The sequence below is a fragment of the Rhinatrema bivittatum genome, chromosome 8 (assembly GCF_901001135.1).
Source record: "Rhinatrema bivittatum chromosome 8, aRhiBiv1.1, whole genome shotgun sequence".
Classification (NCBI taxonomy): Eukaryota; Metazoa; Chordata; class Amphibia; order Gymnophiona; family Rhinatrematidae; genus Rhinatrema; species Rhinatrema bivittatum.
The window spans coordinates 22,602,919-22,615,770 of NC_042622.1; the positions used below are offsets into that span (position 1 = coordinate 22,602,919).

General features: G+C 42.6%; 2 protein-coding genes across 2 annotated transcripts in view; one reads left to right on the forward strand and one right to left on the reverse strand.

Annotated features, from left to right (window-relative positions):
• The window catches only part of RTF2 (replication termination factor 2), a 52,753-nt gene that overhangs the window by 14,586 nt on the left and 25,315 nt on the right, over positions 1-12,852 (reverse strand). The gene's annotated exons all lie outside the window — the stretch shown is intronic.
• Positions 789-11,095, forward strand: LOC115096334 (beta-1,3-galactosyl-O-glycosyl-glycoprotein beta-1,6-N-acetylglucosaminyltransferase 7-like). The gene is made up of 4 exons (XM_029610791.1): positions 789-1,158; positions 7,207-8,240; positions 9,294-9,389; positions 10,566-11,095. The coding sequence occupies exons 2-4, from the start codon at positions 7,256-7,258 to the stop codon at positions 10,790-10,792; spliced, it is 1,308 nt and encodes a 435-aa protein (XP_029466651.1). The 5' UTR covers positions 789-1,158; positions 7,207-7,255; the 3' UTR covers positions 10,793-11,095.

Consider the following 12,852-nt stretch of genomic DNA (forward strand, 5'->3'; position numbering starts at 1 on the left):
TGCTATCCTTCCATCCCCGGTAAATACCCATTCTTTCAATCGTTGTAGTCACACACACAGCTCTCAAAAGCTAGTCCCAAGTGTACTTAGTCCAATAAAAAGTTCTCACCTGCAGCTTCCTTATTCACCTTTATTTCTAAGTTTCTCAGGACAGGACATGCACTGTACTGAAGAGTACTAGGTATCCATACGGGCTCTAGAGAAAACTGGGTTGTACACAGCCTTTCAAAACCACCAAGGACCCTCCTTCCTTCCTTAAGCCTTACACACATATCTGAAGACGGGGGATATGTGGTCAAAGGCTGTTATGCCAGTCCACGAAGAAGGTCCTGCTATGAGACCAAAACTTGTCCTTTTTTGCTTGTCACAATTATATAGTTTAAAAATTATATATATGGTTTTTAAAATGGTATGCCTGGGCCACTTCTATTTGACATTTCCTAGCCTATGCCCTAAGAGACCCCTTTCTCTGCACCTATACAGCACAGAAGACATCCGATATCGTAAACTACACTCGCAGATACCAGGAGCTGGAACGGCATCTAATTGCCCTTTAATAAAAATTCCTCCTGCTAAAGAGATGCACAGACTGGAAACTGTCAGGGCTCCCCTCCCACTAGGGAGAAGCCAAACCTCAGGTTAGCAACCGATGAATAGAGATGCTATTCTCTCCTAGGCACACAGCAAGAAGATATCGGCAGGTGAAGAGTTAAAGGTTTGAAGGCGTTATGCGACATTAAGAAGGGTACAGGCTACTCACAACCTAGAGGCTACAAGAGCAGTGAGATTAAATTAAGAGTGCGCCCAGCTCTCTCTACAGAGCCCCCTGCTTACTGCCTGAATACGCTTTCCCAGACTGAACAGCACAACAGAAAGGTTACCGATATCTCTCATAGCACTCTCGGGGACGGTATTTCCTGCCTGCTAATAGAAGAGCAAACAAAATGCTAAGCAGAAAGGTGCAACTGGACACTTTTTAAATTAAGCAAGAAGAACTGTGTTAATATTAACTCATTTCATCTGCCCAAGGTCGGTCAGTCGGAGGACGCGCACAGAGCACGCTGGCCATGGGAAGGACAATGGAGAACGAGGGGGCTCTCTCACTTGAAGGTCTAAGTTGCTGCAAATAACAGACTGATCAGCTTTCACCTGAAAAAGGTAAGTCTGAAGGAAAATAGCTTTACATGGGGCCTTGGTTTCATCAGATCACTCAGATCAAGGAGCCTAAAACTACTTGCACATAACAGAAAAATTACCTCTTCAAAGCCACAGACTCCATTTACTCAAGATACTTCTTTTTCCCTTTGTAAAATGCCAGCTTAGTCAAACTATCATAGAGTACTTAAAACAATCCTTTCTGGCTCATTTTTACAGATGTGGCCTGGGTAATGCATGCACTAGGATGGAGGTCAATATTATTCTTTAGCCAGCAAGCACCAACAAAATTGCACGAATCTAACTGGGGAGTGAAAGAGTAGCTTAGTGGTGCCAGCAGTGGCTAAAGAAGCCAGGGTTCAAATCCCACTAGCCTTGGGACCTTGGTCAGGTTACCTCAGGTACAAGCTTAGGGTCTGACTTACTAGGGCTTTTCTCCCATTCTGTGCCTAGAGGAAAAAAAATGCTTAGTAAATGAGGTCCTTAGATTGTGAGCCCACTCGGGGCAGGGAAAATATATCTGTTGCAATTGAACGCAACTTGCCTTCAGCTGCCAATGAAAGGCGCGAGATAAATCTAGATAAATAAAATAAGTAACTGTACTGTACATTGCATAACGTCAACAAGTGGAAGAATGAAATCGCTTCCGGTTTTGGCTCACTCTGCTGACAGCACACGGCCCTGCCATGGACTGTCTAACAATTACTACTGACTGAAGCCTCCGCACCTCAGAAGACAGGGCCCGGCCTCACCTTTCAGGCTCCTGGCATTGGCTAGCAGCACATTTTGCACTGAAGCTTCAGTTGGAAACAGACAAAAAAAACCAACTCATTTTGAGGCCGTCTCTTGGTTCACACTGCCCCAGGGTAGTGACCGGCACCTAAGAGACCCACCAAGAAAACCTGAAAATAGAAAGACCTTCTGAGATAAGGACCGTCAGTTATTTCCTCATGTACTCACGAGGGAGGATCGGATATTCCAGGGAACGAGTCTAGAGGAGCAGGCAACGCATCCCTTCTGTGAAAACAATTGCTTACTCGTCTTCCGTAACATCAGAGCAAAAGAAATGGCAGCCAGAGCAGATGGGGAGGGGGGGGGGGGGGAAAAGCCCATCCTGAAGTTTCATCTCTCTCGCTGTGACCTCCTGGGCTCATCCTCTCCCTGCACTTTGCTTTCTTCAGATAGAAAAACAGCTTCTGCAGAATTTCCCAACACTTCTAGCCTGCTTTCAGAAAACCATCCCATTTTCTGTGGTCACCAAATCTGAGTGAATCCTTTCTCTGACCAATTGCCAATAAAGAAGAAATGTCCAAAAAGAACAAACAATGGAGGATCAACCACCAACTTCGTGCTTGCAGTCAATCCCATTTTTCCCTGTCCCTCTTGCTTCAGAGCCATGCAAACCACAAGAGATGAGAAAATCTGGAATTCAGCGGACGCTAACTTCAAGAGGATAAGAGCTGTGGAAAACCTTACAAGGAACGTTAGCCTTGGACTGCGATGGCATCCAAAAGAATTAGTGAGAGTCTCGGGGCTGGAGCACTGGGAATGGATGAGATCATAGCTCTTCCATGTACGAGGAACAAGGCAGTCTGCGTCAGATTCTCTCACCGGATCTGATAGTCAACGATACTGTTCCTTCCCCCAAACCTGAGTAACAGTCCAGTCCAAGGAGGAGATATTGGCATACCACAGTCATTTTACATTAGATATGATTTTCTGGTGACATCATTCTAAATAAACAATATGGATGATAAATGAGTCATTTACAGAACTATTTCCAGCAATAACTGCTAACAATAATAAATCTGATAACTGAAAATCAAGTGAAAAGAAATCACTTCTAAGTCATTAAAAAACAAACAAACCCCCCCCCCCAAAAAAAAAAACTTCCTTGGGACTCTGGAAGATTAAGTTTGCAGTGATTATGAGTTTACAGAAAGCTTTAGGCAGCAGGAGACATATCCACTCATGACAGCACATAAAAAGTGTTTTCCAGCTATCAAACATTACGAGTCATAACGAGAAGAACTATATACAATGAAACAAAAGAAGATGAACTGGCAGATATCTGTCAGGACATCAGTTTTCAGAGATTCAAAAGCTAATGTTATCTTCTAGCTGAGCCAAACATGCATTAAATGTGTCCACCAAGATTACTATTGGGAATAGGCAGAATCCGTCATCTGCATGCTTTTAAAATCTGATTTCCAGGAAAGTCTGTGGATGCCTCTGCTCTGTTCTGTCCATGGCTCTCTACCTAAGATGTTTGGCACAAACTGCCACGGTCCCTATATCTGGTTGTGTAGTATTCCAATGGGCACCTGAACTCCTCCATAACAAATCCAAATTAAGTGCTGATGAACAGCACAGTAATATTTTACCAAGGCAGCGTGGAATAATCCGGGAAGAGAAATGGCTAGCCACTACTAGCCTAGCTAGGCAAGATAAACCGTTAGCTCAGCACTAGATATTTAGTCTGAAACCCATGCATATGTTAAACAGGCACTCATGATAGAGCACCCCCTCCCTTAACCCGCTCCAATCCATCTCTCCCGGGCGCCCAATATTTAAATCAGGCGCCATAGTAAAAACGAAGCAATTGGGGAAATTGTGCATCCTTAGTGCTTCCTCAGCAGTGGCTGCTCAGGAGAGGTGATGATCAGATTAGGAAAATGGATGCTCAATTCTGTGTGTCCCTTTTCTTAACCTGTGCACAGCCACGGGTTAGGAAAATGGACGCTCGTTAATTAAGCATCCTTTTTCCTAACCTGCCCGCCGGCACCCTGGTTTTTAAATCCTATTTTGGTTTCTCCAACCTATTATTGCAATGATATTAAGTCAGAGGAACAAAAAAAAGGAACAGAAAAGCAGTATTTTCTACTTTTCTGTTAACTTGAGGGGCAGGCGTTAAATTTTGCAGGTTAAAATGTGCGTGTTGGGAGCACTTTTTTTTTTTTTTTTTAAATTGGTGGGGAAATAGGTAATAGCTTCATCAACACGAATTTACATGCGATGAGCCTCATTACCTATGCTCTCACCCCAGTTTTGCACTGGGGGGTTATGGAAGCGCGTCCAAAACGTGCATCTAATCGCAAGTTGAGCCGTGCGCTGTGGCCAACCTGAAAGTGCACAAGATCAACTCTTGAAATCTCAGATTGGGAAGGAAGGCTTTGGCACTAGGGACTGCCACAGAGTGTGGCAAATTCACAATCTTGCAACCATGCTGAAGCTTTTTCCTCACATGCGACTCTCAAAGAGCTTGTTCAAATGGCGCTCTTTTATGCAACTGTGAGATATGCGATACACATGGTTTGACAGGTCGAGTATTTTTGATATGGATGATGCAGAAGAACCCTTAGAAATATGCTACATGTACAAGTTATTCAAAGCAAACTGTGTTAGTAAAGAAAAGGACAAAGCAGGATTTAAACCAACATACAAGTGTTTCCATCAGCGACTCCAGATCAATAGCAAGCTTCAGCAGACCTTGAACAAATATTGACAGGTGGTGCATCACTGGCTTTTTGTTAATGAACTTTGCCTAAACACTAGGAAGACAGAGATTAGTTAGGCGAGCATGAACCAAGTCCCTGACTTAAGGCTGCACATTATTGTTGATGGCATACTGATACCTGAGAAAACTCCAAATTAAGTATGGAGTACGCGTCTTCAGTTTTTTAAAGCTTTTTTTGACTGCTGAAACCTTATCTTCAATTGTCAATAGAAAAGGGATACCACTGTACGAAGGGACAGATTTCAAAATTTGGGCTCCTTTTCTGAGTTTTTATAATTTGGGCCACTGGATACAGGGTTTCTCAGACTGGTTTGTTAGATGTTGTTAAAAGTGCTGATTTTTCTTAAAATGGCTTTTATTTCTATGAGCTGTGGTATGTGCACTTTGTTCTGATATAAACACTTTACAATTGTTTGTTATGCCATATTTTGTACTGTCAGTTTGCTCACACCTGCAATGAAATTAAAAAAAAAAAAAAAAAAAAAAAAAGAACGAACAGCGAAACTAGTTCCAGTTTTGTCCAAAAATTGACTGCTATAGCTCTCTGTAAATGGACTATCAGCAAGAGCGCTCCGTTGATTATTATAACAAAATCTGGCAGCAAGACTGCTTTTGGGATGGTCATAGCAGGTTCATATCTGTCCAGCCTTACATGCTGATAAGCTCTAGGTTTCATGCACCATTCCATCTTTTAGACACAAGTGACTTGGATGATCAAGCTCTACTGCTCCAAAGATTGAGTAACTTGGTTATCATGGGCACAGGTAGTTTGCCTCTATCTTATTTATTTATTTATTATTTATTTAACAGCTTTTGTCAGACAAGCAACAGAGAATAAAATTGGGCTCCAGCTTTTTTTTTTTTTGAGTCACGCTCCTTATTGTGTGGTGTTTCACAAGGTTCCCCATCACCTATTCTTTTTAATATTTTTCTACAATCACTGGATGCTATTATTAGAAATCTAGAATTTACGGATTATAGTTACACAGATGTTTTAGAAACTACTAACCAGAATGTGAATGCAGCTTTCTTAGTGATTGGTGACTGGATACAAGCCAGTCATTTCAAAACTTAATCCCGATTAAACTGAATTACTGTGGGTGGGCAAAACAGAGCTACCTGCTGCTAATTCTTGTTTATTGATGGGTAGTGCCATGGGAATTATCCACTCTGTTAATGGTAGGTCAGATTAGCCTAATGGTTATGAAGACATATGGCAAGTTCTGGTTGGTAAGACAAACGCATCCATCTTTATGGCAATCAATCCTAAAATGTGATTCAAACAGTGGTTCTCTCCCATCTGGATTAAGGCAACATAGGTATTTCCTGTGATGTTATAGGCATAGTTGCAATTAGTCCAAAATACCATTGCTAGGGTCATTACTGGCCGGAAGATATAGAACAAGGCCACATTGCTGTTGGCTGCTTTGTATCGGTCACCTATCAAACTCCATGCTCCTTTTAATATTCTCACTATTACGTGCCCCAGACTAGACAAAGTGCACAATATCTTCCTTGAAGGCTCTTATGTTCTAGCTGAGATTACTGCTTGGCTCTACCCTCTGTCCAAAAGTAAAGCTCGCCAGCTCATGGGAAAGATCATTCACTGGTAAGGGGCTGCAGTTACAGAATGCACTACCAATAGATTGGAGACTGACCGACTCCATTTTTGGAAAGCATCAAAGACCTGGCTATTTGGTCAATTTTTTGGCACACAGGAGGTGATCCCTGATGAAGTCCAATTTTATATGTGCCGAATTGGAAAGGTATCTTTCCCAGTTCAGATCCAGTGGTTGCTTGGACAAACTGGACATGACCATGGTAGTAGGGGGAGGGCCTACTCCAGACTGATTGTTTTCATTTTTTATTTACTCATGGATTTGTATAAGTTTGTACTTTTAATTAAGACTGTATGTGATATTTAAAATGCTGTTGTACTTTGCTTTGAATTTGGATGCCCCATGGAAAAGGAAGAGAAATGCTTATTTCAATTAAATTTAAATCCTCATGCTGACAAAATTTTGAGAGGATCTAGCCTCTCAAATGCATCTTTTTACTCTCCTATACGAAATTAAGTTTTCCAATCTCTGCAGAAAGCTCATCTTGCAGGAACTAGAAAACTTATATTTGTAGCATTAATGCTGTGGAACAGTCTCCCCTTGGAAACCAAGCGGAGGTAGATTACTTACAGTTCTGTGGCCCGGCTCTTTATCCAAGCATTGCCATTTCACTTAACCTTTGGAAAGCACCATCTGTTAGATGGTGCTGTTCAGTTCACAAACCTAGAATTGTCTAATTTTTATGGTATTTGTGGATATTTTGTTACTGCATAAGCTATTTAATTTATTTATATTGTATACTGTATTTGTTTCATATAATAATTTTTGATTTCTTATCTGCTGCAAGCCATAATCTGAATGTACAAACCAGCTAGCAAGGTAAAGAATATGAAAGAAGCCTGACATACTGTAACTAAATGGAAGACATCAGAATAACTAAAACATTAAACATTTTTTCTTCTCCTTGTTATGCAGATTTTCCAAAACAAAGCATGGTGAAAAGAAAGTTTCAGAAACGGAAACAATGACCCAGCTGGATGCAGTCAAGTCTGGATTTATACTCTGCCTTGGCATTTCTATCTTCATCTGCACTTTTATTTATATAAACTCTCCCCCTCCTAAGGAGCCAAACGAACAGAAATTCCTTCCCATCTCAATAGAATGCGGCTTCTACCCAGATGAGCTTTGCTCAGCTCTCTTCCAGGGCTTGGCGGCAGCGCCTACAATTGGAAATTTCTGCCAACAAGCTATTCCCCAAGGGGCAACACAAATATCCATCTTACTACAAAATCCAGGCAACTGCTCAAGGTTGATTAAAGAACTGCATTTCATAACAAAAGCTCTGTCTGAAGAGGAAGCCAACTTCTCCTTGGCTTACATCATCACCATTCACAAAGAGCTGGAGATGTTTGTGAAGCTTCTCAGAGCCATATATGCACCACAGAACGTTTACTGCATCCACATTGACGAAAAGTCTTCCAAGGCCTATAAAAATGCTATCCAAAGCTTGGTCAATTGTTTTGAGAATGTTTTTATTGCATCTAAGAGAGAAAATGTTGTATACGCAGGATTTTCAAGACTCCAAGCGGACATTAACTGCATGAAAGACCTGTTCCGTTCCAAAATTCAGTGGAACTATATCATTAATCTTTGTGGGCAGGACTACCCAATTAAGACAAACCGGGAAATTATTCAATATCTTAAGAGCAAATGGAATGGGAAAAACCTAACTCCTGGTGTTGTTCAACCAGCCCATATAAAACACAGAACACGTGTTAGTTACAAGGAGTTTGTTCACGTTGGAGTATCTTATGTATACCCAACCACCAATGTGAAAGACGAACCACCACATAACCTCACCATATATTTTGGCACCGCCTATTATGCACTCACTAGGAAGTTTGCAGAGTTTGCACTGACTGATGAGCGTGCAAAAGATTTACTGGAATGGTCGAGGGACACATACAGTCCAGATGAGCACTACTGGGTCACACTGAATCGTTTGAAAGGCAAGGCCTATATTTTTTGAATGTACAATGCTTTGACATATATACATTCTAGGGATATTGAGATCACATCCATAAATTTTGTACAATGCAAGCGAATGCGATAAGGAAAAGTTAGCAAGGTAGTGTAGTAGTTAGAGCACAAAGCTATGAAACCTGGAGACTAGACATCCCATTTCTACCACTATGCCACTGACCAGAGCACTTAGCCTCTTTTGGTCTTTTCCCCCTCAGTAGTTTCTGCTGTTTCCTCCCCTTCCCTGATGGCATGTCTAGACAGCTCAAAGGACTCTCGGCTGTGAGACACATTCCCCAAGACACATCCTTAATAACATCACAGTAGCCAGAGCCATGTTCCTGCTCTCCCTCCACAGTGGTTGCAGGTCCAGGCCCAATGAACAGGGAGTATAAACCCGGATCCCTGTGCTACAGTGCTGAGTCCTCTGCCAGGGGACTTCAAAAACTAAATTACATACAAGCATGAGCCTCAGCTCCCAACCTAAGTGGGTACTGATTGCATCTTGTCTTTGTTCAAACTGAGGATGGTCTGTTATTTTCATTGGGGACAATCAATTTACCTTTTGCAATGCTGTTTAATAAGGTAGGGATGTGCTGTTTTTTTTGGGTTTTTTTTAATTTGTTCCATTACAAAATTATTTAAGGGCTGATAGGGTTGTGGTGGTGGAATCTAGACAACAGTGAGAAATGTTTGCTTTCTCTACTTCCTAGAGCCTGTCCAGATTTCCCATCCACAGATGATAACCTGAAACATATTCACAAGCTTCTTTTAAGAACTCTTCATCTTGGGCAGAAAAGCACTGTTGGTTTACCTCACGTCTCTGCTTACTCCCTTTCGAGTCAGAAATTCTAACTTACAAATACAGATTTGGGAACTTATTTTGGTACATTTTCTATATCTGCCTTCCAAGTGTCTCCCTGACCCTCTGGCATTCAATGAGCGTTAGAGAGCAAGAGGGTCTTTCGGGGAAGGCAGTGCAGACGGGGTCACGGGTAGGTCAATCCTTCTTCCTCTCACATTTCACTGTTATTTCTTAGATGCTCCCGGTGCTACTCCTGATGCTCTCTGGGAAGGAAATATACGCGCTATAAAATGGCGGGATCAGGAAGGAAATTCTCACAGTGGCTGTCAAGGTAATTGTTACTTGTACGAAGGAATCCTTTAAAAATAAGCAGGCCGATTCAGTATCGGCGCGGGGAAAACGGGCGCTCTGGGGCGCCGCATTTAATATTGAAATCAGCAACCACGGTAAAAAGGAGGCGCTAGGGGAAACTGTGCACCCCTAGTGCCTCCTTGGCAGCGGGCACTCAGGAGAGGTGGCTGTCAGCGGGATCGGAAAATGGACGCTGGTTAATTGAGCATCCCCCCTTTTCCTAAGCTGACCGCCGGCACACTTTTTTTTTTTAAATTGTTCTCCTTTTTGTTCCTCAGACTTAATATCGCCACGATCTTAAGTCGGAGAAAGTACAGGAAAGCAGTATTTTCCACTCTTCTGTACACTTTTTGGGCTGCTCCAGGCAGGCGTTAATTTCTGAGGGTAAAAATGTGTGCGTCAGGCACACTTTTTTTTTTTGCATCGGGGGAGAATAGCTGATAGCCTCATCAACATGAATTTACCTGTGATGAGCACTATTAGCTTCCCTGGGGGTTGGATGCACTAATCCCCTTATAGCATGAGGAGTTGTGGATGCGCGTTTTGGATACTCATCCAACCACGGGTTAACCAGTGCGCTTGGTTGAGCACAGTATATTGCATCGGCCTGAAAAAGATTCTCAGGGCATGAAACACAGGCATGCAGAATAAACTGTTTTATTAATTTTGCAATAACTGTTATACCCCCAACCTTTTTGTTTTTTTTAATAGTATACCAGTGCGGAGGCCTCTTGTAGCTCCTTCCCTGTACAATCCAAATACCTGTAACCAGTCAATCTAGATCTGTAATGCAGTGTCTCCAGTCTCCCACAGTGCTGAAGACCTAAGATTTATGGTTCAGCTTCTTTAGTTGTTTACAAATTTTCAAAGATTTATCAGGCTCCTATTTGCAACAGCACCCTGTCCTTCTCGACGCAGCTTGTCTGCAAAATATGTACGTGTCAGGGGACTGCTGTTTCATATAAGACTGTGCCATGTTTAAGGTTTGAAGTACAATGGACAGCGTTGGATTAAATAATTCAGATTTGGTGTGTAAAAAAGCTAATATCCACGAGCAAAGGTGAAAGGGGCAAATGTAATTAGGTTGTCAACCAGCTATAAACAGAGCCGATTACATGTAAATTATAGTACATCTAATATCTCCCTCTCCTTGCAGGTCACTACATTCGAGATGTCTGTGTGTATGGGCTTGGGGATTTACAATGGATCATTGAATCACCACATTTATTTGCTAATAAGTTTGAGTACAGCAGGTACCCTCTTGTGACAGAGTGCTTAGAAAGACGATTTAGGATAAAACTCCTACAGCAAGCAGACGTCCCTCTGGAAGCGCACTGGCATTTTCAACTGGATAACTATTTTAATATGAAAATAAATGTCTAAACGAGAGGTATACCAAATTATAATGGATGGGGAAGATGAGGTATGAAGCCTCGAAGACTTATCACACTGCCGTCTTTGTTTACTGACCTGGCAGGCCTTAGAACCCGAGGATAGCAAACAATGAGAAGGCCACGTCTTCCAAAATGGTATCACTGCTTTGATTCTGCTGTAAAATTACACTAATGGATCAGCACTTTCCTCATAAAGAGAGGAGTTTTAATGGAAAAAAAAAAAAAGCAATACATATTTTGGCAGACTCATCTAAAGATGGATAGCAAGTCACAGCTATCCGTTTGCAAGCGAGGGACTGCACAACTGACAGACAGTGGAAGGAGTCCAGATCAGAGGAGCGCCCCCACAGCGTACACTAACCAACTGCTTCTAGAGCAAAAGGGAGTAAAACTGTTCCCATGTTATTTCAAAGGGGAGCAGAGCAAAGCTAATTTCATGTGCTCCTACTATATTATCATCAGCTGATATCTGTATGGCTAAATAGAAACAAAATACAAACATCAGGCCTGATCTTTCTCACTAACATTCTTTTGACTTGGGGGGGGGGGGGGGGGGGGGGAGGAGATATATATATATACTAGCCGTTAACATTTAAAAAAAATTTTCGGTCCATTTCCTTCCCACTCCCTCCCCCTCATTCTCCCGCTAGTCTCCCTCCCCCCTCCCCTCACTCTCTCCTCCCTCCCCCCTCTATTCTCAACCTCCCCCCTCTATTCTCCCTCCCTCTCACCTTCCCCCCTCACCCTCCCCCTCACCTCACTCTCTCCTGCCTCCCTCCTCCCCTCAGCTCACTCTCTCCTCCCTCCCCTCAGCTCATCCACAACCGGCAGACGGGGGGCTGTCCCTCCCTCCCTCGTGCCGCCGTTACTGCTCCTCCCGCTCCTGCTCGTCGTCGCCTCTCCTGCTCCTAGCGACCCAGCGCTATTTTTTTTTTTCCGGGCACTCTGGCCAACGTGCTCACCCGCGCATGCACTGTAGAGCTGCTCTCTACTGCGCATTTGCGGCATGTCGGTCAGGGCTCCCTTATCTAGTAGATAAGAAATCTTCATTTGTGTTAAGTTCATACAGAACATTTAGAAAGCCATTACTTAGAAATGTTGTGGAGGCTGCAAAATTTTCAGTTTTCTTGAAAGCAATCTGCCTCTTTGTACCAATCCCCAGATACACCACCAAGCACCATCCACGTGCAGGTCCCCAGAGGCAGGCAGAGCTCAGAGTTTCAATGCGTGGATGAGACGATGGTGCAGGGAAGAGGGATTCAGCTTTGTAAGGAACTGGGGAAATGTTTGGGGAAAGGGGAGACTTTTCTGAAAGGATGGGCTCCACCTTAACCAGAGTGGAACCAAGCTGCTGGCACTAACTTTCAAAAAGGAGATAGAGCAGCTTTTAAACTAGAACAAGGGGGAAAGCTGACAGTCACTCAGCAGTGCATGGTTCGGAGAAATGTATCCTTGAAGGATACTAATGAAACAGGAGAGTTAGGGCATCCCAACAGAGAGGTTCCATTAAAAGCAAACATAGTCCATGTGCCTATATGTAAAAAAACACTGAAGCTAATGATTTCCGAATTATCCCTAAAAACTGAAAAGCAGGTTTTTAATACAAACAAAAAACACACTTTGAAATGTCTGTATGCCAATGCCAGAAGTCTAAGAAGTAAGATGGGAGAGTTAGAGTGTCTAGCAGCAAAATGATGAGATTGACATAACTGGCATCACAGAGACTTGGTGGAAGGAGGATAACACACTGTCCCATTGGTTATCAGGGTACAAATTATATCACAATGATAGGGAGGATCAACTTGGTGGGGGTGTGGCACTTTATGTCCGGGAGAGTATAGAATCCAACAAGATAAAGATCATACAAGAGACTAAATGCTCAACAGAATCTATATGGGTAGAAATCCCATGTGTGTTGGGTAAGAGTATAGTATTAGGAGTTATACTACCGTCCACCTGGACAAAATGGTCAGACAGATGATGAAATGCTAAGAGAAATCAGGGAAGCAAACCAATTTGGCAGTGCAATAATAATGGGAGATTTCAATT